Below are 20480 nucleotides of genomic sequence, written 5' to 3' on the forward strand. Positions count from 1 at the left end.
GATCAGGAGCAGCTCCTGGTTTCTTTCTGAACAGCCTTCTCCAGGCAAATTCTGTCTGGGTTAAGACTTGATTCTGAAAGATTTTCTGCTGTGCTTATTTGCAGAGCAAGAGCTTGCTTGCTCCCCAGAAGGATTCGGGTGTGCTTGAACCTTCTTTCCATGCCATCGGTGGGCATTTTGCAAGTATTTGGCTATATGAGAAATCAGCTATGCAGAGACCTTAACGCATAATCGCTATTTCATCATTGCCTGTTGCGCTTAAAATTCACAAATCGTCTGCACTAGGGAATAAAAAGATCTGATGCACTAAGCCAGTGGCGGTTACAAAAACACAGCTACTCTGCACCGTTAATTTCCGGCTTCTCCCACCTGGCATAACTGTGAAATACTGCGGTGATTGTATCCGATGAGATAATACATCCAGCCTTGGAAGAAACGGAGTGGGAAGACATTCTCTCATCTCCCCACCCTATTTTTCCATATACTTTACACGCTATTCATTTTAAAACAGGTTTGTGTAACACTTCACCGTACTGACAACTTGCCATTGTAGAAAGCAAGTTTTTGGAAAAAAGCCTGCAGCTGAAAACATTAATCTCTGTATCTAATAGCAGCATCTTTAGTACAAGAGCATAACTGACTGGTTTAGAGCCATGTTCCATGTCCTGATACCTCATCACCCCTTGACAGAGGCAACTGAACTCGTGCCTGGCAGAAGGTGCACCAGCTCCCCCAGAAAGTGTTATACAAGAGTACGGTAAGTAGCGACCACTTAAACGGGATTCTGATCTCTCCTGTGAAGACATAGATCAGCTACAGTTGCACACTACAAACAATTACTCTGAAGAAGTACAAGAAATACCTTATCTTGTTACAATCACACTCTTCAGGTCTCTTCTTCTTCAGATGACCTCTCACCTCCCTCAGGTTTTTTATTTTATTTTGCAAAGTTTCAATCTAAAAAAAGTAAAGATACAGATAAAGAAAAGTAAAGATAAAACACAGCATGATTTAGTCTTATTCTAACCTTCTCAAACCCATTCTTTTGTCACCAAATGCTTCCTTTCCACCACCTCCCATGACTCCCACCACTAGCAAGCATTTTCAGATTATCTCCCTTTCCAAAAGGAAACTACAGCAGAAGGAAACCTCGCCGGTGTTCGCCAGCTTTGATTACTGAATGTGAAAGCGGAACGTGGCACTGGGGGACGGGGGGCTCACAGCCTCATGTAGACAACCACTCCTGGTTCCATTGTGATATTTCCTCTTGTGCTCTACAGCACATTTGTGAGGGGAAAAAGGTTACTCAGAGGAAAATGAAGCCCTTAAATTTCAGCCTGTTATGAACCTGAGAAGGGGGTGGGGAGGGAGTGCTCTGAAGCCCCCTCTTCAGAGCTTCTGAAAGAGAAAAGCAGCAAGGCTCCGTCGTTTTGCATGGCAGTCTTTAGCAACGTCTGGCCACATGGGATATGGATTAGCGGTTAATTGTGCCACCCACATGGCTTATTTTTAACCACCTTTTTTTTAACCCCCAGTAAATGAAACTCCTGCTTTTGTTCAGTCTAGCTCACACATAGCGTGGCCCATTTCCACTCAGATGGCTATTACAGGCTTCTACCTTGGTTCCGTAGACAGCAAGAAAAAATAAAGTAATCCAGTGTGAACAACAAAGTCACTGCAAAACAACCATCAGCCATCGGTGACCATAAGTCTAGTGGAAGCACATGGCTGCTGAAGCACGGATAGGACAGAGTGTTCAAGAAAAAAACACAAAGAGTCCAGCCCCATCACCCTAAATCAGAAACAACAGGCGTGTTGAAGCAAGCTCTCATTTTCTTTGGCATTCCTTATAGCCTACATTTTCTGAACAAAAAAGAATTAGGACAGTATGGTGATACTGAAAAAGCCCTTTTTCATCCTAGCAGAGCTAGTAAGGGGTTCAGTATCTATCTGCCTTGCCACATGTCAGTCGGTACCATAAAATGCGGCCAGCAAGTTTTTATGTAGGACTTTGCTGTGAATTCATGTAATTTGGTAAGAGGTTACAGGAGGTCCTTTCTTTATCCTCGTCTTTGGCATTTGTTCTACCGTTATCGGGTCCTTAGAAAGGCTGCTTCTTTCATTCACAACATGTGTGAAGGGTTTGACAAAAATGTCAGATTAAGTTTTATAGGCAAATTTCACAGGGCAAATGATCTCCAGGTTCTTCATATCCACAAGCCTAAGGAAAACAAATTCAGTTCCAAAGTGCAAGGGCTAAACACGAGCAAGCAAAAGAAATAATTCTAGAAGCACTGAAACTAATGAAGCTCACTTTTCCTTGGGCTTATGTTTGACAGTTGAAGGCCTCTTTTTGAGAGGTGCATTGCGGAGCAGGGCTAGTAAGATGTGAAAAAGATTGAGGTGAGATTTTTCCCAGGATGGGGGACACTTATAAGTCTCTCATTTATCTCATAAGGCTTATGACGTATCTCAGCTATCACTTCAGTTGCAGTTCTGTCCTCCACTCAGTATCTTGTCTTCACAAACTTGTAATAATTATCTCTGAAATATCTATTCTGAAATCAGCCAGCAAGTTCAAAAGGTTCCAGGAAGGGGCACAGATAGCCAGAGGCAGACAGACACACACACAGTCAGCACGATCCTATCAGCCCACAGAAAACCATGCTGAAAACACACACGGCAAATGCGTGACTGATAACATCACTGACCTCGTGGTCAATGTGAAGTTTATGGTCCTTCCAAGCTTGCAGTGACCTGTACAGATCCGTGTCACACTGAACGGTATCATTCTCCAGGATATAGCACCTTGGCGTGGGAAAGCAAACAATGGTTACTATTGTGGATACACTCATACAGAGCAATGCAAACAGCTGGTTTTAATAAAACAACTCCAGGACAGATGAGAAGCCAGATTGCAAATGACATGCAGAATTCAACAAAACCAATGTTCGTTCAAGGGGAGAAGAGCGTGTTATGAGCCAGGAAAGAAGTTTGGGTTTGAGTTGCCATGGAAATACTTCAGAAGTAGAAAAATTCAAGGAGACTATTCCTATCAAGCAGAACCTGTTGACTGATTAATTTTTATATGTAAATTGTGTTGCACAGAGTTCTTGCTTATTCAGTAGGCTGTCGACATAAATAATCTCTGCTAACTAGCGAACACAGAAAGCATTGCCCAGAAACAATTTTCCAATGCATAATTAAGTGATACAGGGATAGGGGCAAGGATAAACTACTCCTTTATAAGAAGTATTACTAAATCATAAGGGGGGGAGGGAAACAAAGAAATTTTGCTGTTCTCTACAAAAAGGATAAAATTCTTTAAAGATATCTCCCTGACTTCAAAGGCAAAATACCCTCTGATGATTTTAAGTGCTTATGTTTCACTAACTTCTAATGCAATCCAGGTTTTACAATTCTTTCAAAAAACAAACAAACAAAAAAATGCTGGATAGATTTACCCAAGAAGTTTATTAGGGGTCAGCAAATACCAAGTATCATTTTTGAATGCTTGTTTAAATTAAAGCTGAGTATTTTCAATACTCCTTTATTTTCTTTTAACCACCTCATGCATGTTGTCCCACTGCCTTCTTTCCTGCAAGTGTTCCTGGGGACTCCTCATGAATTATGCACAACCTTCCCAACAGTTCCTTGTGTGGATTTGGGATTCACCCAGCAAGGCAGCAAAAATCAATTTAATTTGTTCCAGAAGAAAAGCACAAATAGCGATTTATGGGTCCTGAACATTCATGAGAGCTGGTGCAAGGGAACACAATTCCCTGATGTCAACCTAGCTACGTTTCCTTGTATTAGCGAGTCTCTAACCCTGTAAACAGAAGTCAAACGGTAACCACAGATTTCAACAGCAGCTAACTGGCTCATGCCTGTTTATATGAGCTAGTCATTAAACAATTTAATGCACATAATCAATAATGATTGGTGGGTTTCCTGATAATTCACAAGCGGAAATGGTGACTAAACTAATTAAGTACAGTTGAAGATACATCATCAGTCCCTAGACTTGCACACTGAGGAAAGAAGTTTTAGCTATTAGAGTCCCAGACAATTCCCTCACCTCTCTCTCAATATGTTCCATTTCCCAGTCCTCCTAGTCCATCCAACTTCATTCATAAAACAGATTTTCCTTTCCTAGCACTGGCTACGGAAAGCTCCAAGAGGCTGCCTCCTCCCTTCTTTTATGTTTGAAATACAAAGCAACCAACGACATGAAACTAGGTCACACTCCAGCTGGAGCCTTTGGTCTCCGGACAGGCCAGGTTACCCACTACACCCGGACATTTCCATGGGTAGAGCCCCTCCTGGTTTCACACAGATGTACACACAACTGTTGCTTGCCCTCACTGCAAACGCACGCTGGTCAGCGATTGCTGTCTCCAAAGTGCAGAAGGCATAAAAGCACTGCTGTAGTTCTTCGGTAGCTTCGTGCCCCTCTGAACATGACAAAGCCAAAATAAAACAAAAAGCTGTTGTACAGATGAGAGTAAGAATTTTAGTGAAGCTAGACTGGGTATCCAAAAGGGGGACAATATGCTTATCGCAAGTTAACACACCCGTTTCCATAAAGCGGCCACTTAAGCAGGAAAAGCTTTTAGAAACACACCACGTGCACTCACCTGTGCGTCACTTTGATTAGGCTCGGGGCTGCATACTCTGCGATGCCACCAGTGCCACTGTATTCCCCCATGTCTTTATCTTCCTCCTCACGAAGTATAGCCCTCTGCATCTTGTGCCGCTTGGTGATGTTTCTTGGTAATACAGGCTGGTACCCATCCTCTAAGCCCAAGTTATAAATGGCTCCATCCAGCTCAACAGATACAGAGCGGATAGAGCGATTCCGGGCATAGCTTGGTTTGTATTCTGCATGGAAAGGGAAGTAAAAAGGATTAAGAGGGGGGGAAACAGCATGTTACAATTCAGTCCTCTGTGGTTCTTGGGAGGCGAAAAAAACCAAAAAACCAAAACAGCCCATACTGTGATATATAGAATTAACTGGATGACAAATGGTGTTTGTTGCAGCTGTCCTCTGAGCTGCTGCTTCATTACCTTTTGCATGGATAGATGGATACCTTCAGGTGTGAGAGAGAGGGCAGATATAATGAAAATGCACAAGGATGGCAGAGGGGAAAAAAATGTCCTTGTCACTTTGAGAGCGAACAGCTAAAAGAGACTCTGCTCTTCCCGCTGAGAGTCGCTAGATGGCAGCAAGACCTTAAAAACTAACCCTGACAGGTCACGACAGGTCTTCGGCCACCCTTCCAGAGCAGCTCACTGTCACTGCCGGCCGCACTATGCTGCACTGCTGGGATTCCAGCAACACTTCCCTGAAGCTGTCCCAAGTATCCCCGGTGTTCAGCCTGAGCCCTTTCTCAGTTCTATGCTCATTCTTCAAGGTAAGATTTTTTCAGGAAGGATTACTATCTGAATCTTTACTTTTATCCACATCTAATTTTTTTCTTTGCAATTATTTTCCTGATGTGCAGACCAGTCAGCGAGTTTCTGGATGAAGCACCACCTCCAGTGCTGTGCATGCACTCAGACTTTGCTTCTACATTTGCAGCCCAAAGGCAAAATGAAACGCTTGCTACGAATTGTCACTAGGCAGTATGAGATTCTCATTGATCTTTTCACCATTAGTGCTTTCCAAAGCTCTCTATCCCAGCCCAAATCCCCAGAGCTGCTCCTCTGTTAGGTCTGGAATGGCACAATTATATCTTAGATCCATGTCTAAACTTCCCTCCTGTATGATGGGGTTCATCTCTGGCCATATTTCTTGCTCTCTGCCAATGGCTGCGGAGAGTCACTCATTACACTAAGCATAACCACCTCATTTCTTCAGAAAAAAGTACAACCTAAGTGCCACAGTCTCTTCTCCTCCCTGCCCAGTGCCCGAGTCTTTGTTCTGTATATGAGGCTTGGAGTCATGTCAGACATTACTGGAAACAATCAAGTCCTCTGGCTCCTCTAGTCACCTCTCCTTTACACAGAGCTGAAACACACAGCCCATCTCACAAGAACGGGATTTCGTTCTGCAATCTGATAAGGAGAAAACTCAGCCAATGTGCCAAACGAGATGGCCAACATTTCTTGCAATCCCAAGCTCTACAGGAAAACCAACTTCCTCTATGGGATAACCTCCACAGTAAAACAAGCAGGGGAAAAAAAAAAGGAATGGGAGGTAAACCAACAAAAATTAACAAGTATTCCTGTCAACTGGCATGCTCTGGCATTAACGCAGAGTGACTTTTTTCAAGAAACCTTACATTAATCCCAAACGGCCCGCAAAGTCTCAAAAGCCATTTTGTAGACTGTGGGAAGAGAAATAAACATCTCCTCCCACCTGAAAGTGGTCCAAAGACTATATTCTTGTCAGCACCACACACAGAAAGTAGAATACCAGCTGGATTGTCTGGCTTTGCACATTTTCCACCTGTGGTTCAAAGTTTATTGCTGATATTATGCCAGGTGAGTCACTGCCGAAGGGGGGCGGGAAAAAACCCAAAAGACCAACCCTATTTCAGGCACCTATTCAGGAAACGTTTGAGTAAGTGAGAAGGAAACTCCCATCTTTTTCAGAAGTAGGAGGACGTTCCAAAAAGCTACACCCTAGCAATTATATTCAAAGTACAAACTCCCATTTCTTTAATTGTTCCCTCATTTCATCTTGTTAAGCTCAGCCAACTAACAATTTACCTTCCTTCCAAGTCTAATATGCCAATCCAGCATGTTGGACCTCAGCAGATAGCTGCAGGGAACTGTCGTCTACTCCCATCCCTGAAGAATGTGAAGCCAGGAGTTACTCCTCCCTTGCAGCCAAACTAACCCAGCCTTACAGCGAACAAATTGGTCTGGAGAGACAGCTCACAAAGGACTTGTATTGCTTCATCGCAATGTGCTATCCACAGTGCTGACTCAGCGCTGTGGTTAGTACCGAACTCCATTATTTTCAGACGAAGTGGTTAAAATATTTGATAGGATCAACATGCATCTGTGCTGTGCTCTCCCACCTCCAAAGTGCACTGCCAGCATAAGTACCGATGTCTCATTACTTACTAGTCAATCCTCCCCCAGGATAAGTTTTACTCTCCAATTCATTTACTTGTGTACACAATGCACTAACAAAGTAGATCTAGGGCTGTTAAATATTTGGCCCAAAACACCTATACTCTCTTTTTCAAGTTATTAAAGTTTGGCTTTGGTAAGTTCTATGAGTCCCGATGCCTCTCTCCCTATGGTCTTACAGAATCTAGCTGTCTTACAGATGGTACTGCTGAGAAGCTGCATCTTCAGAACCGAGTCTGGAAATGGAGTCCGGAGAAATTTAAGCCTAAGCAAGCTAACTACGATTCAGTGCTGCACTCAGCCACAGCTGTGTCTTCTTGGAGCACTTGACAAGCATGCCTGTCTTCACTGGAGCCTGAAAGGCAGTACGCTGTTCTGGTCCAGATTTCCCCAGACAGTTTAGAAACTCAAACCCACCTGATTTTTTACAACTGTTTTTTTGATAGCATCTCAGGTTTCAACATTGTCTACCAAAAGCACGAACTGCAGAATCCACAATTATTATTTAACTGAATAAAGCAAGGCAATGTTGCATTATAAAACCATCAACTCCCTATCTGACATAAACATGCCCAGCTTTCGGGTTTATATTTAACTCTCCTCACATCTTCATCACTCAAGCCTTATTACTTATTTTGCAGCCAAATTCATGATTTAACACTGAGATCATCTGGAAATGATAGTTTTCTCAGGAATAACTGACAAGGCTGTAACCAGCTCTATCTACTGTATGGCAACTTCCCCGAAGCAGGAGCATGACTGCTCAGCAGGAACACTGCTGAACTCTTGGTCTTTCCTGTTGGTCTCTCCTGTTCTCCTTGGTCTTTCCTGTTGACACTTGCTCTTCGTAGGTATTTTGGATCTGATGTATTTTCCAGCATCACAAGGATGACAGAATACGCTGGTATGCAAGGATTCTGCTTCTACACATGACACGAGGAACATATTCACCACTAGCCTTGTGAATTCCTGCTTAACGTTTCCCAGTAATGTCTATATATTTTCCAGAATTTTATAGAGAAGAAGCATTTTTTTCTTTAACACCAAAGTAAAATTAGGCACTTTGAAGTCAGATTTTTAAAAATATCTCAAGTGTCTAGAAATACAGATAAGATTTAGAGGTGTGGTGTTTTTTCTTGGGCATTATGTACCTAGGGATTTCTAGAAGTCTTATTTTGAATCTGTGTCTTTAGATATTTTGAAGAGGAAAAAAAATAACCCAAACACTTTCACACACCCAGTTTCTCACAACTGCCACTAAAAATTATACTTCAAATGCACTCTTTAAATTAGCTGATGTTCAGGTTTGGGTCACTTTGCTCCAGCATTGAGACTACCTCAAAAGAAAAACAAATTACATGAAAATTAGAATAGAAATGCACTAGCTCCTTTGTACACGCTTCTGTTTGTTGTTTACAAATCTGTGTGGCCTATCATCATTTCTCTACATGCAGCTTAATAACTCCTTTAATCACATGCACTTGTTCATCACAGAAGGAGATCAAATCCACAGCAAGAGAAACATAATGGACCACAACACAGCCAAAGATTTTAAGAGCTCACTATCACTTTAAACTGTGTTCCTACTGCAAAGCTTTGTTTTATCTATCTTATAAAAACAAAAACATACTAAGGAAGATAAAGAAGACACAGAAAGACAAACATTCCTGGCATCCAAACCCAGATATACCATGCTTATGTTTCTAGCATGTAGAAGCTTTGCAGGTGAGTTGTGTATTTGTACATGGCCCAAGTGGCACGTACGTGACATCACCCTGTTTTGCAACTGAATTTACTCAATTTAGAGAACACTGTTGCCTGCATTGGTGTACCTGGCAATGGGTCTAAACCATGCCTACATTAGAAAGCAATTACTTTATCAAAACATTTGGTGCTTCAGCCCCTCTATCAGCAATTTAGTCTGGCCTTTTAGACCACACGGTCTCACTACACATAACTGGTTTAATCTTGCTGAAAGACGAATCCTCATAACCCCATTAGGGTTTGCAACACACTTGAAGCAGGGCATCCAATTTAGTTTTCTGCAAATGACTGTAGGTTAGAATCCATCAAAACTGCTCTGCAAATCCATCTCTTTTAGGGAGCGCTCAGGCTGTTTCCTTCAAAATTACACTACTGCTGTGAAGTAAAGCATTAATGTGGATGTAACCCTAGTCCAGTTTGGAACTTCTGTTTTCTATTTAGCTATTGTTCAATCTAATGAATAGCATTTACTGGCATTCAAGTAGGGCTGCAGTCACCAAATTCTGAGCAGCAGAATCCAAAGATGCCCTCGGAACTATGCAACCCAGCACAGACTGCAATTTATCTCAAGCCTCATGAAACAGGCCATAAAAATCCAAATACACATCATCAGTGTTCAGGTCACCCTCCTACCATTCACAATCCAGCGAACCAGCTTTCTTAGGTAAGCTGTTTAGAAAAACCTTGGTATGTTACCTTCACTTGCCTTGCTTCATGCTCATTTGCGTTCAGCATGTGGTTTGTTAGATAAGTGCATTTAAAAGAATAGCCAACACCAAATAAAAAGAGTCCATGTCAATAGGTCCAAGCTAACCTCTTCCACTGCATGGCACACCCTGGATGTGGGCAGAGGGCAAACCAAAGCATCTCTGCAGTCAGTTATTCTACTCAAGACACAAGCAATTGGAACACGGTTGTCAAGATCCTATCTTATGCTGCTAACGTTTATGCCTTACGGTTCAATGAGGCAAGCGAGCTGAAGGGTACAGTGTAACCTCTGCCACTTCTGAGCAGAACATAGGGAAAGAAGCACCACTCTGATCCCTATGCTAGGGGGAGCCGCCTTCACTTTTTGTACCTCAACCTCCTTCACACATAAACTAAAGGTAATTATACACTTAACCACCTGCCCTGGATGTTGCGAAAATTAGTTAATGTTTAGGAAGCACAACACAGATGAAAAGTACTTAAGTAAATGTTAAGTATTATCAGATAGCATTATGTTGCCCTCACTTAAATTGTTTTCTTCTTCTTATTTAAGTGCCTTCGATCTACTCCTGTTATTTGACTCCCCATGACTGAACTTTATTGTGTGACTTAAAAAGTTAATTGAACTGCAAGTTCTAGTGTTATTTAAAGATTATCTGCTGTGCCACACATTTAAACACCAAGTATAGTTGAGTAATTTCATCCTGTAACCAATAATTTTTTTCAACTAAAAATTAGCTTAGTAGGTACTAATCAGCTTGCAAGGCAAATATAATGGGAGAAAATCAATTTAAACTCTCTGTTTGAAGCTTGTGCCAGGTCATTATACAGAAGACTAATCTGCTAAATAATTAAGGCTCTGTATTTGTGGAGTGAGACTAAAGAAACATTACAAGTGAATAATAATTCTGTGCTGCCGTTTGCCTCTTTAATCTATAATTAGACTATGTACTTCAAATATAGATGTTAGTTTGACTAAGGTTTAATACAAAGCCAGTGGAATGGGCTTTCTAAAAAAGCACCTGATCTGTAGAAACAGTAGTCATCCCCTTTGGACGTGATCTCTGGTTAAAAATCAGCCTTGTCTCCATGCTGACTGAGCACAAGGAAAGGACGGTAGAAGCAAGCAGCTTCTGTAACAAAACACACGCATCCTTATTAAAAATAAATTACTGCAGTAACGGCGCCAAGCATTGCAGTACCTACTGAAAACTGGAGCATTTACTGTAAAACACTGCTCATGCTTCACGCCCTATGTGAGGATGTGCTACTTGCCACTTCAGTGGCACTGCATTTCCCTGTTCCGACAGACATAAATAGGACACTATTTTGGATCAAACACTCCTTTTCCTACAGACAGGGACAGCCACAAATCTGATTGTCCAATATTAGGCACAGTTTCACAAGTAGAAACACAGTATATACGCTGAGAGAATTCAATGCCCATGAAAATTAGGACAATTATGTGTTAGAGAACAAACGCCTAACAGTTTTCTAAGGCAGAGACAGAAGATACAGTGGGTTCCTTACTTTTCTTGGAGAAAAGTTTCTTTCTCCGTCCGACATGGCTCAGCTTATATTCATTCTCTTCACAATTGCAGTCTTCATTATTCCTGTTATAATACTTGGGCAAAATATTGGAGGTGCCTTTGCTGTTGCCTGCAGCTGCCAAGCTCGCCATTCCCTTGCACTTGTGTAGCTTCAGCTTTCCACTGGCATCTTCCACACACTGCCATTTCTGGAAGAAAAATTCAGTGATTAGAACTCTGTCCCAGATGTCCCCTGTTTAATGGCCAGGTCCAGAGATCTATCAGAGACTCCTCACTGCAGTAAGCTGGGGCTCACCTATCACCCACTACCAAAACAGACTTTTTTGTAAATCTTCCGTTTTCAGACAAAACAGGAACTCTTTGGAACTCTCTTGCATTTGTTTCCTGGAGGCAGAACAAGGGGTATTTCTTAACCAAGTCAATACTACAGCTGAAAACACGAGGGTGACAAGTGATAACTTTCAGAAGCATAACTGTGCTGTAAACCAAGGATGGTTCAAGTCTTATCCACTGGTTTGAAAGAATCCTTGCCTGCCAGCAAGTGTGTTTGTCTGGCTGGCAGGAATCTATGCCACTATTATGCCATTAAAACAGCACCAAGCTCCAGGCCTGCATATAATCTCAGCCCTACCCCATACTCTACACAAAGGGAAAAAAACTTGTCGGAGAAATCTCCTCTTTCCTAGTTCAAACGTCTGATGGTGGGATGATTTTATCCGAGTTGTGGATTCCTTTACTGTAAGGATCTGGTCTGAGCTAGTTATCTAGACTCGTTCTACAGTCAGAGAAAAGGAAAGTTTCAGGGTATAATTCACTTCATCCTAAGGTGGCTATATAAAAAAGGTAAGAAAAAGGGTTGCCCTGAAGAAGCGCCTGTTTCTCTTCGCTGACCTTTAAAAGGGTCAGTATGACTGGATCAGCTACATAAGTCTGTAATTAGACAAGTTTATCCCCATCTTGAGTGTTTCTCCTAATGGCTTTTCCCATTCAATATCCTTGGGCTTGACCAGCAATGGTGAGCTGCACTGGATGCCTATGAAGTGAGAATCCCCTCCTTTTTCCACTCAAACCAGAGAAAATCTCATATCTAATCTCCAATTCCTTCTGTTACTCAAAACCTGAAGTAACTTGCTTATAGCTCCCTTTGTGCTGCTGTCAGAGCTGTGCCAACAGCAAGGGAGTTCAGCCACCTTCAATCTGGCACAGAAGTTTTACCCACTTCCCTGATACATCACTAAATGATTGCACCTACTGCTTTATTTACCAACAACACTACTAGCTACAGAGCTATGCTTTGAGATATATAAAAAAGCCTAAGAGTAATGCTTTAAATAGAGACTCTGTGAAACACTTCAGCTTTTTGCTGAGTCTTGAGAAGCATTCCTCTTTTTCCCTATTACAAAATCCTAAGTCTGTGCCTCCAGAACTCATTGGAATACTGAGAATTTTCCAAATAAAAGAACAGAAGGAAAAACAGCAACAGCTCCCAAGTGAGATGACATTTTACAGCAGCCTGCAACTCTAGGAGGAAGATTCCCACAGAGGTGCGCCCAGGCTAGGACAAAGCTTATGTTTTCCACTGAAACTCACTCCATTGTTTGCATAACAACAAAAGTCAGAAGCCGTACCCTTGTGCTTTTGTAATACGGAATTTAACAGGAGTCACAGGTGAGCTGGCCAGTTACAGTGGATTTATCTATGTCCACAGGAGATCCTCTCATTTTAAATTATTAGAGGTATGATGTGTCCACTTATTTCCTCAGACAATTGGATACCAGCTCTCCTGAGCTATAATTACTTCTTAGTTGCAGATACTGTATCCAACCTCCTGTATGATCCAAGCCTTGCACTGATGCAGATAATCTTGGCTTAACTTTCAGCACAAGGAATCACTGGAAATCAATGAGAGATACTGACAATAAGACATTGGAATCAGACACTTTTGCGTTGACTGTCTTCATCTGTAAAGCTGGACACAATTACCTAGGTAGAGTGTAGAACAAAAATAACCTTTGAAGAATAAATTGCTGAGTCTTGTTTATTATTTTTTATAAATGCCTAACTTTGATGCATGGACTGAGGTTTGAAGTAAAAGTTATTGTACTAGAATAAGAAACTGTGTCTTTCGCAATGAAAAGATGTAAAAATGTTTGTTGCTGTTTCCCATTTCAATTCACCTGAATCTCATTTTTGAAAATATATGAACAAACTGCATTTTCTGCTCAGTACAGCTCTATGCTGTAGGTGTCTGATACATGAAAAATGAAGATTCAACAGAGGGCAAGTTAAACGCCATGATGAGAACTATTGTAAATAAGTGCTCTGATGTGTGGCCCAAAAACATATTTTCTCTACTTCTTTCATCTCCTGTCAAGAAAGTGATGCTTATTTTTCCCCTCCAGGTGAACTGGAAAAAATCCTTTAATTTTTGGTGCAGTTTAAATGTTTCCGAGGCAGCTGTATGCTACAGTGAAAACATCATAAAGGCTTTGCTGGAAAGGCACATTGTATGCATTAACAGGCCCACTGCTGAATGACTGCAGCGCAGAACTACGTAAATGACTTTAGAAGCAAACACTGAACACATGCAGGCAGGAAAAAAACTCTCAAGCTTTTACTGTTTTCCCCCCCAAACAGATATGGGCGTGTGTGTAAATGTGTCTGAGATTCAACAGCTTACCCTTAGTCTGCTTATAAGTACAAACACAAATTCGCTAGGTCAATATCATGGCTATTATCAGTTGCAGTCATTTCCACAGGATGCTTTCAAACTTATGGAAAAGGGCAGTAATTGCAAGGGAACTGTGGAAACCTCTGCTTGACAGTCAAGAAGATTTAAACATTGTGAATTCTGGCATTTTAAATTGGTTTCTAGCGCACAGCATACCATCATGCAGAAGCCTGTGTCAAACCCTGGAAGCAACCAAAACTATTTTATAAGAGGTAATCACTTAAATAATTAAATCCCTGTGTGAAGAACTCCAGAGTGCCCCAGAGATACTTTGGCTCACAGGTACAAATGATAACGATCCAACAGCAAAACATAATTACATATAAATAGTGGATTAACTCAACCAGTCAAAAAACCAAAGTGTCCTTAGTTCACCACTTGCCCCTAACTTTTCAGGTCTTTTCTTCATTAGATCAAAAGATGTGTTCCTAATCTAAGTTCTATAGCTTGTAAGTCCTGAAAGGGAGGGCAGTTTAAACTAAAAGTCAGTGGAAAACCCACTCCCCATAAGCTTCATCCCAGCTCATATCAAAACTGCAAAGGAAGAACTTGTCTTTCCTCCTGCATAGCCTTGCAGAACAGCTACTCAAGCCACCAAATAAATGGCTTTTGCAATACGTCCTGAAGTCCATCAAGCTCACATCGTGCAAAACTTTCCAGACACCTCATTTAACCGTTAAAGCTGTTCCAGCTGGAGATTTCCCACCATCTTCAGGCAGGCCAAGTTAGCTGCTGCGCTTGTGCTTTCTGCCACCTACTGTGCTGGGCTTGTTCTAACACTTCTACTCCATCCTCTACCCTACTCCCACTGCACAACACACGCTACTCGGTTAGTTGTGTGCAAAGCAGAAGAGTCTGGGCTTTAGTTTAGTGGAGAAATTAGTGCTACTGAACTGAGATCTTGTTCAAAGGTACACTGCAAAGGAGAAAAAAAAAGACAGTTTGTAGTATATATTCTCCCCTCCAGACCAAACTACCTGCTATATGTATCAACAAGAGTAAATTAGGACTTCAGTATCTATGAAACATGAATCTTAACAGCAGCAGCTGTAGACTGAACAGACACCCTGTTTCCTCCAGTAACACTATTCACCTTGAATATGCAAATGACCCCTTAGCAGAAAAAGACATGTTGTATTTTTCTGTCAAAACCCCATTATTTCCTTCACAGCCTCCATCACCATGAAGTGGTTTTTGCATTATTGTGCATCAATGTCTTCTTACCGCTACAGCAATCACAGATGTTAATTCAAAGTCATTACTTGAGGCCCCAATCAGAAATAAATAGCCGTGACCTTCCCTGTAGGACTTTTTCCTACAATTCACTCATTTCCCTCAGTGAATCTCTCTCAATTGACATAGTTTTTTTTGGGGGGAAAAGGGCTGATCACACAAGCCGTGCTAAGAAAAGGTTCCAGATGAAACATAGAGCTTTCAGAGCTGAGCCTTAAATCAGCATGCTGTGTCTCATCAGCTCCTCTTTTTGTTAAGCTAAAGAGATTCCATTCCCTTTTACAGAGAAAAGTGAAACTATCTGATCAGTTTGCTGCCAGCAAGGCTCCCTCCCTAACGGTTTTAGGGACATAGGCTCTAAGAATCAAAGTTTCTGCAGGATAATGAAGTCCTCTGTCCTTGCCAGCAACCCGACAACAACACTTCAGCAATATCCACCTTCTTTAGTTTATGCCGATGCTTTCCGAAGCCCATCCTTGCTGCCACATTGGCTAGTGAGCTAGAGACAAACTGCTTTAATGCCTAGAAATATTCTAACTTCCAGTCCAAATTCATTTATGGGCAGTCAGGATACCTTTTTGCTTTTATGAAACAGTACAGTTACAGTTTAGTATGAAACAGTTGAAGCAACAGTTTAGTTATCTCTTCTCCTTTGCTTTGGTTTGCTCCTTGTGTTATCTTTTATTGGGCTTACGAGGACAAACCAGCAAAATCCACGGAGCGATGCAAGCCCATTCTCTGCAAGAGGTAGTTCTACTGCTTTTGCTGGTGGCTTGTCCTCAGATGTTACACGTTTCAGGAAATAGTCAGCTTGAATTTCCCATTGTTTGTCTCATACACATTACTACTACTCTGTTCTTGCTGACTGAAAATAATCGCTTTTTCTGTATAGCATCTCTTAGATTCAGGCAGAGATTCCTCTCTCAGCTATTTTTTTGACTGAATATGCCCAGTTCTTTATTTCTTTCCCACAGGTATTATTTGCTTAATCTTTTAACGTTTTTGTTGGTTTTTTTTTTTTTGTTCCCCGCCCCCACTCCATCCCATAACTTCTTCCAATTTATCCATTGGCAAAGGACGAGTCTAGTTCCCTCTATTTCATGTCACCAGTATATAAATAGCACTGCCTGGTCTTCATTCCAGCTGGACCTTATTTCATTACACTGGCTCATGATTTTTGCAGATTCAGACCTCTGGGCTTTCAGCTCAATTTCAGTTGTCAAACACTACCTATCACTCAAACCTCAAAGTTGTAAGATGGATGAACAATTTACTGACAGAAAATTTGGAGGGCTTTTTAATGCCCCAAACTGTAGCTGAAGTGAGGCAGGCACGACAACCAACTAACATGCAAATGGAAAATCAGGTATTCAGCTAAATTTAATATTACAATTATAGAATTCATTTATTATTAATATAATTGGATTGTGGAATCAAATGGTCCCAGCTGCTGTGTTAGGTACTGCAGAAGCTAAGGAGTGAGTGCAGCTTAAGCAGAAATTACATTAGTGGTGGAGGAAAAAAACAGCAGCACCAAAAGGGGAATTGATTTGTTGGAGGTCCCACATCGAGTCTGTAAGAGTTCTGAGGCTGAAGCAAGTCTCCTGACCTCCAGCTCATTGTCTTTTGAACTAAACTACTTCGCTACTCGTGTCAGGATATTTGAAAAATTTGGTGGTTTTATTAAATGTTGGTATTGATTTTGGCAAGCCACTTCCAACCCCCACTGCTGTAATGACAAGGAGTTTAAAAATCTCGGCTAACAAGAGATGCAAATTTCTTGGTTTTGTGAAGCAACAAGAAGCAAAAACCTCACATGTAAAATAGCCTCCGGAAATCATTAGCCAGAAATAGCCTATAAAGAAGGAAAACAGTTTTGTTAATTGTAATTCCTGATAAGGAATACAATCCTTGAGTAATGGCCCTTAATAAATCATCACTATTTTAATTTTCATGGTTTGTTGCCTCCTAATGTTATCAGTTTGAGGGCTGATAAAATTTTTAATGTATGAAGTTATCAACAAGTCATTTCTTGTCGCAATCGCAGATTAAGAACCGGATCCTGAAAGTTGCTGAGCACGTGCAACTTGCACTGGAATTCAGGAACTGCAAAGATCTGCCTAACAAGCTATTAAAATTATCTGGATTCTAGCTGGCTTGATATGCTTCACTTATCAACAGAACCTAAATTCTTTAGTAACCTCAGGATATCTCTGCTAGGTACAAAAGAACCGGACAACCATGAAAGATACACAGATCAAAAAACTTCCTTCCCATTTTTTAAAGAAATTCCTTATAAAACTTCACTTAGTTTCCTAGGTCTGGCTAACATAAGTTCAAACTACAGTGCCCTCAGGAAAAGGAGAAAATGTAAGTAATTTTTCCACTGCTCCACCCGTGGCAGTAGGCAATGGCTATTGATGATTATGGTGGCAGGGACAAGATCTAGAGGTACCACTTATGAATTGCTGTAGGAAAACACAAATTGATCAGAATAGTTTTCATCACTGCTATGCCATACTGTGTCAGAGAACTGGGGGGGCCAATCGAGTAGGTGATATACTTTTACTTATGATATCTTCATGCCAGTTACAAAAAGTGAATGCCCCTTTGTGATCCTGGCACAGCACAAAGCAATCAGAGGGAAGACTGCATATCAAAGCTTTCATCTGCAGAACATCTGAAGTAAACAAAGTTCAAATTCTTGCATTTTGAATGTTCTCCTGGTGAAAAGTGTCATATAAAATAACATTAGTTAATGCTATTTAAAGGCAAACTCTACTTGTAGTAGAGTTATTTGCACATAAATAGAGCTTTGAAAATAAAAAGGATTTGAAAAGGAAATAACGTGAATTCAGACAGCTACTTTTCTTCACAAGTTAGCAATATTATTGTACTATGCCAGGTCCTGCTAAAGACAAAATTAATACTCCCCCCCTCCATGTAGAGCATAGAATCCCTATCGCAATCAGCAGTGCTGCAGGTATTGCATGTTTAACAAATGTGGAGAAAGTTGGCAAATGACTTAGAGGGAGATTTTGTGCAGCTGTTGTTATCATACGGTGGAGTTGCTGGGAATACTCTACAGAGCAATGCTGATATCATAATTGGCTTCCACAAAAGCACATTAATGCAGGCCGCCAGATAAAAGTGGGTCAGCATCCTCTTACCAGCCAGTTTGGAATGAAAGGCCGAACTACAGTGAGGAGAAAAAAATTGTGTGGAAGCCATTAGGTACTAGGATAAATGTTTTTTATTTCATGTGGGAAGAAAGAGCTCATCTCTTTTAAATCCTTGAATATAAATGCTGAGCTGCTCTTTCATCTGAGCCTACAGTCACCCTTTGTTGGATGCAAATAACTAATACAGACCAAACCCTACTAACTGGAAAAGAAAACATGGCAACACACAGATTCCCATTGCACTCAGAAGAATTTACATATATTAGAGTTGCCAAAAAAATCCCACATAATGGACTCTGAAACAAGGTTTTAAACAGCATGAATAGCCTCATCTCCATGATCCTGGTGCTCTCTTATCAAAACGATTATAGGTCAAGGAGGGTGACAGAGATTTGCAAAGGAAGAGCATTTTGTGGTGATAGAACTGTATTCACAAACGTGCACGCTCTCAAAGCAGAATTTCAATTTCTCCATCTCACATTCAAAGCTTTCTTTACCTCTCCTTTACTCTAAGCTTTGTCCTTGTCTCTTCTCATTCACTCCCCTTCTGAGTCTTTGTCCTCCATTTGTGCTTCTCATCTCCTGCTCACACTTCAGATTCCCTGGCACTGCTCAGACTTCTCTGTGCATGGGACAGCAGGTCCCCAAAACTTGTTTAAATTGAAAGAAAGAGTCCAATGACTTTAGCTAGCTTTCACCTAATTCTGACCGAGACTTCTCTATCTTTGCATCAGGATGTGAAAATTCACCCTTTGCACTGAACACTCCAGATGCTGTTAAATGCACAATAATAAAGTCTCCCAAAGGATCAGGAGACATCTGCTAAATAACCACTGTATCTGCTGTATACCATAAACTCCCCCAAGGCAGTGCTATGTTATTCATTTGGGCTCATTCTACTTGCTATGCAGACCTGTGAACAGCACCAGCAAACAGACAACACCCATTTGTCATTTGAGAAGTTGGTCTTGCTTCACTCTGAAAAGACTTTCGGGTGCACCCATATTTAGACACAATTTATCCTCAAATAAGTACATTCATCTCCCACTATTCCTGCTGTCTAGACAGACTACTAGGACATATTCTCCAGAGCAGGAGTTAGATGGATTGAGACTCCCCTGAGAGCCCTTCCCAGACTCTAATTGACTTGATTGTTAGGCAATTTTTCCTGATGTCCAACTTAAATTTCTTTTTTGCTCAATTTCATCCTATCACTTCCAATTACATCTGACTGAACTGCTCAAAACAATTCTTCTCTCTGTCTCCTGACACTGAGGATGCAGCACACACATCTCTCATTAGCACACCTTCACTTTGGAATTTATTGGTAATACTGAGTATGGAGTTGACATTTTATCCCCACTTCTTACAGATCTCAAAGTTATTTTATTATCCATGGAAGAAAACATAAGCCTGTGGATGTGTGTAGACAATACAGGGCCTTCCCCCTTCTTCCATAACTGAGACATATGGTAATTAAAGTAAGAAAGCCTGAACGTAGCTAAGTTACCTTATGCAAAGAGACAGCTTCAGTGACAACATGGACTTGGAAAGTCTCTTTTCCCCTCTGTTCTTACAATAATGTTCAAAATAATTGGGAAGATGAAGACAAAAGGAAGAAGTTGAATCATCTCTCAAAGGGAAAGTACTAACGGAAAAAGAAAAGCCATACCTCCCCAAACTACTTACTAGATGATGCTGTAGCAGAAACAATGACTTTCCCCCCAGTTTCTTGAAGAACATTGTAAATTCAAAAAACAGTGGCTTGCTCCCACCCATCTAAAATTTCAGCTTGACATCTGATGGCAATAAGCTACTGCAGTTCAATATCTTTAGGAAGAATAGGACATTATAATCTCTCTGTATACTAAATCTGACAAGCCCCAGGAAGAAAAGAGCATCTGGAAAATGCTTATACATATAAATTGGATCCAAACACCTAAGGAACAATGGACTCATTTCGCAGGTGCACTGAACTACACGATTGGTAGAGCCAGAAGCAGGGAGTCTGGCCTCTGACAGTAGGAAATGAACTACTGTAGCCTGAGTAGCCCATTACTGACTATAGCCTTGGTAAGACATTCAGACCACGTCTGCTGGAACGGTTATATTCCAGACTGACTTACTCTGACAGCCCTCTGAGCTGCCAGGATATGAGGTAACGCCAGCCTAATAAAGAACACGCTAGCATGTGGACCCATCTAGCTTCACCCCTTTGACCACATGTCC

The 20480-nt window shown here is 41.2% G+C and overlaps 1 protein-coding gene across 3 annotated transcripts in view; it reads right to left on the reverse strand.

Moving 5' to 3' along the window:
- Positions 1-20480, reverse strand: part of SULF2 (sulfatase 2) — a 167683-nt gene that overhangs the window by 8916 nt on the left and 138287 nt on the right. For all 3 annotated transcript variants that reach the window (XM_075109215.1, XM_075109216.1, XM_075109214.1), the window contains exons 12-15: positions 11086-11293; positions 4638-4881; positions 2712-2808; positions 863-957 (exon numbers count right to left, since the gene is read on the reverse strand). In XM_075109215.1, the coding sequence (XP_074965316.1) occupies positions 863-957; positions 2712-2808; positions 4638-4881; positions 11086-11293 (644 nt within the window). The remainder of the gene's footprint in view (positions 1-862; positions 958-2711; positions 2809-4637; positions 4882-11085; positions 11294-20480) is intronic.

Source organism: Phalacrocorax aristotelis, chromosome 13 (genome assembly GCF_949628215.1).
Source record: "Phalacrocorax aristotelis chromosome 13, bGulAri2.1, whole genome shotgun sequence".
Lineage (NCBI taxonomy): Eukaryota > Metazoa > Chordata > Aves > Suliformes > Phalacrocoracidae > Phalacrocorax > Phalacrocorax aristotelis.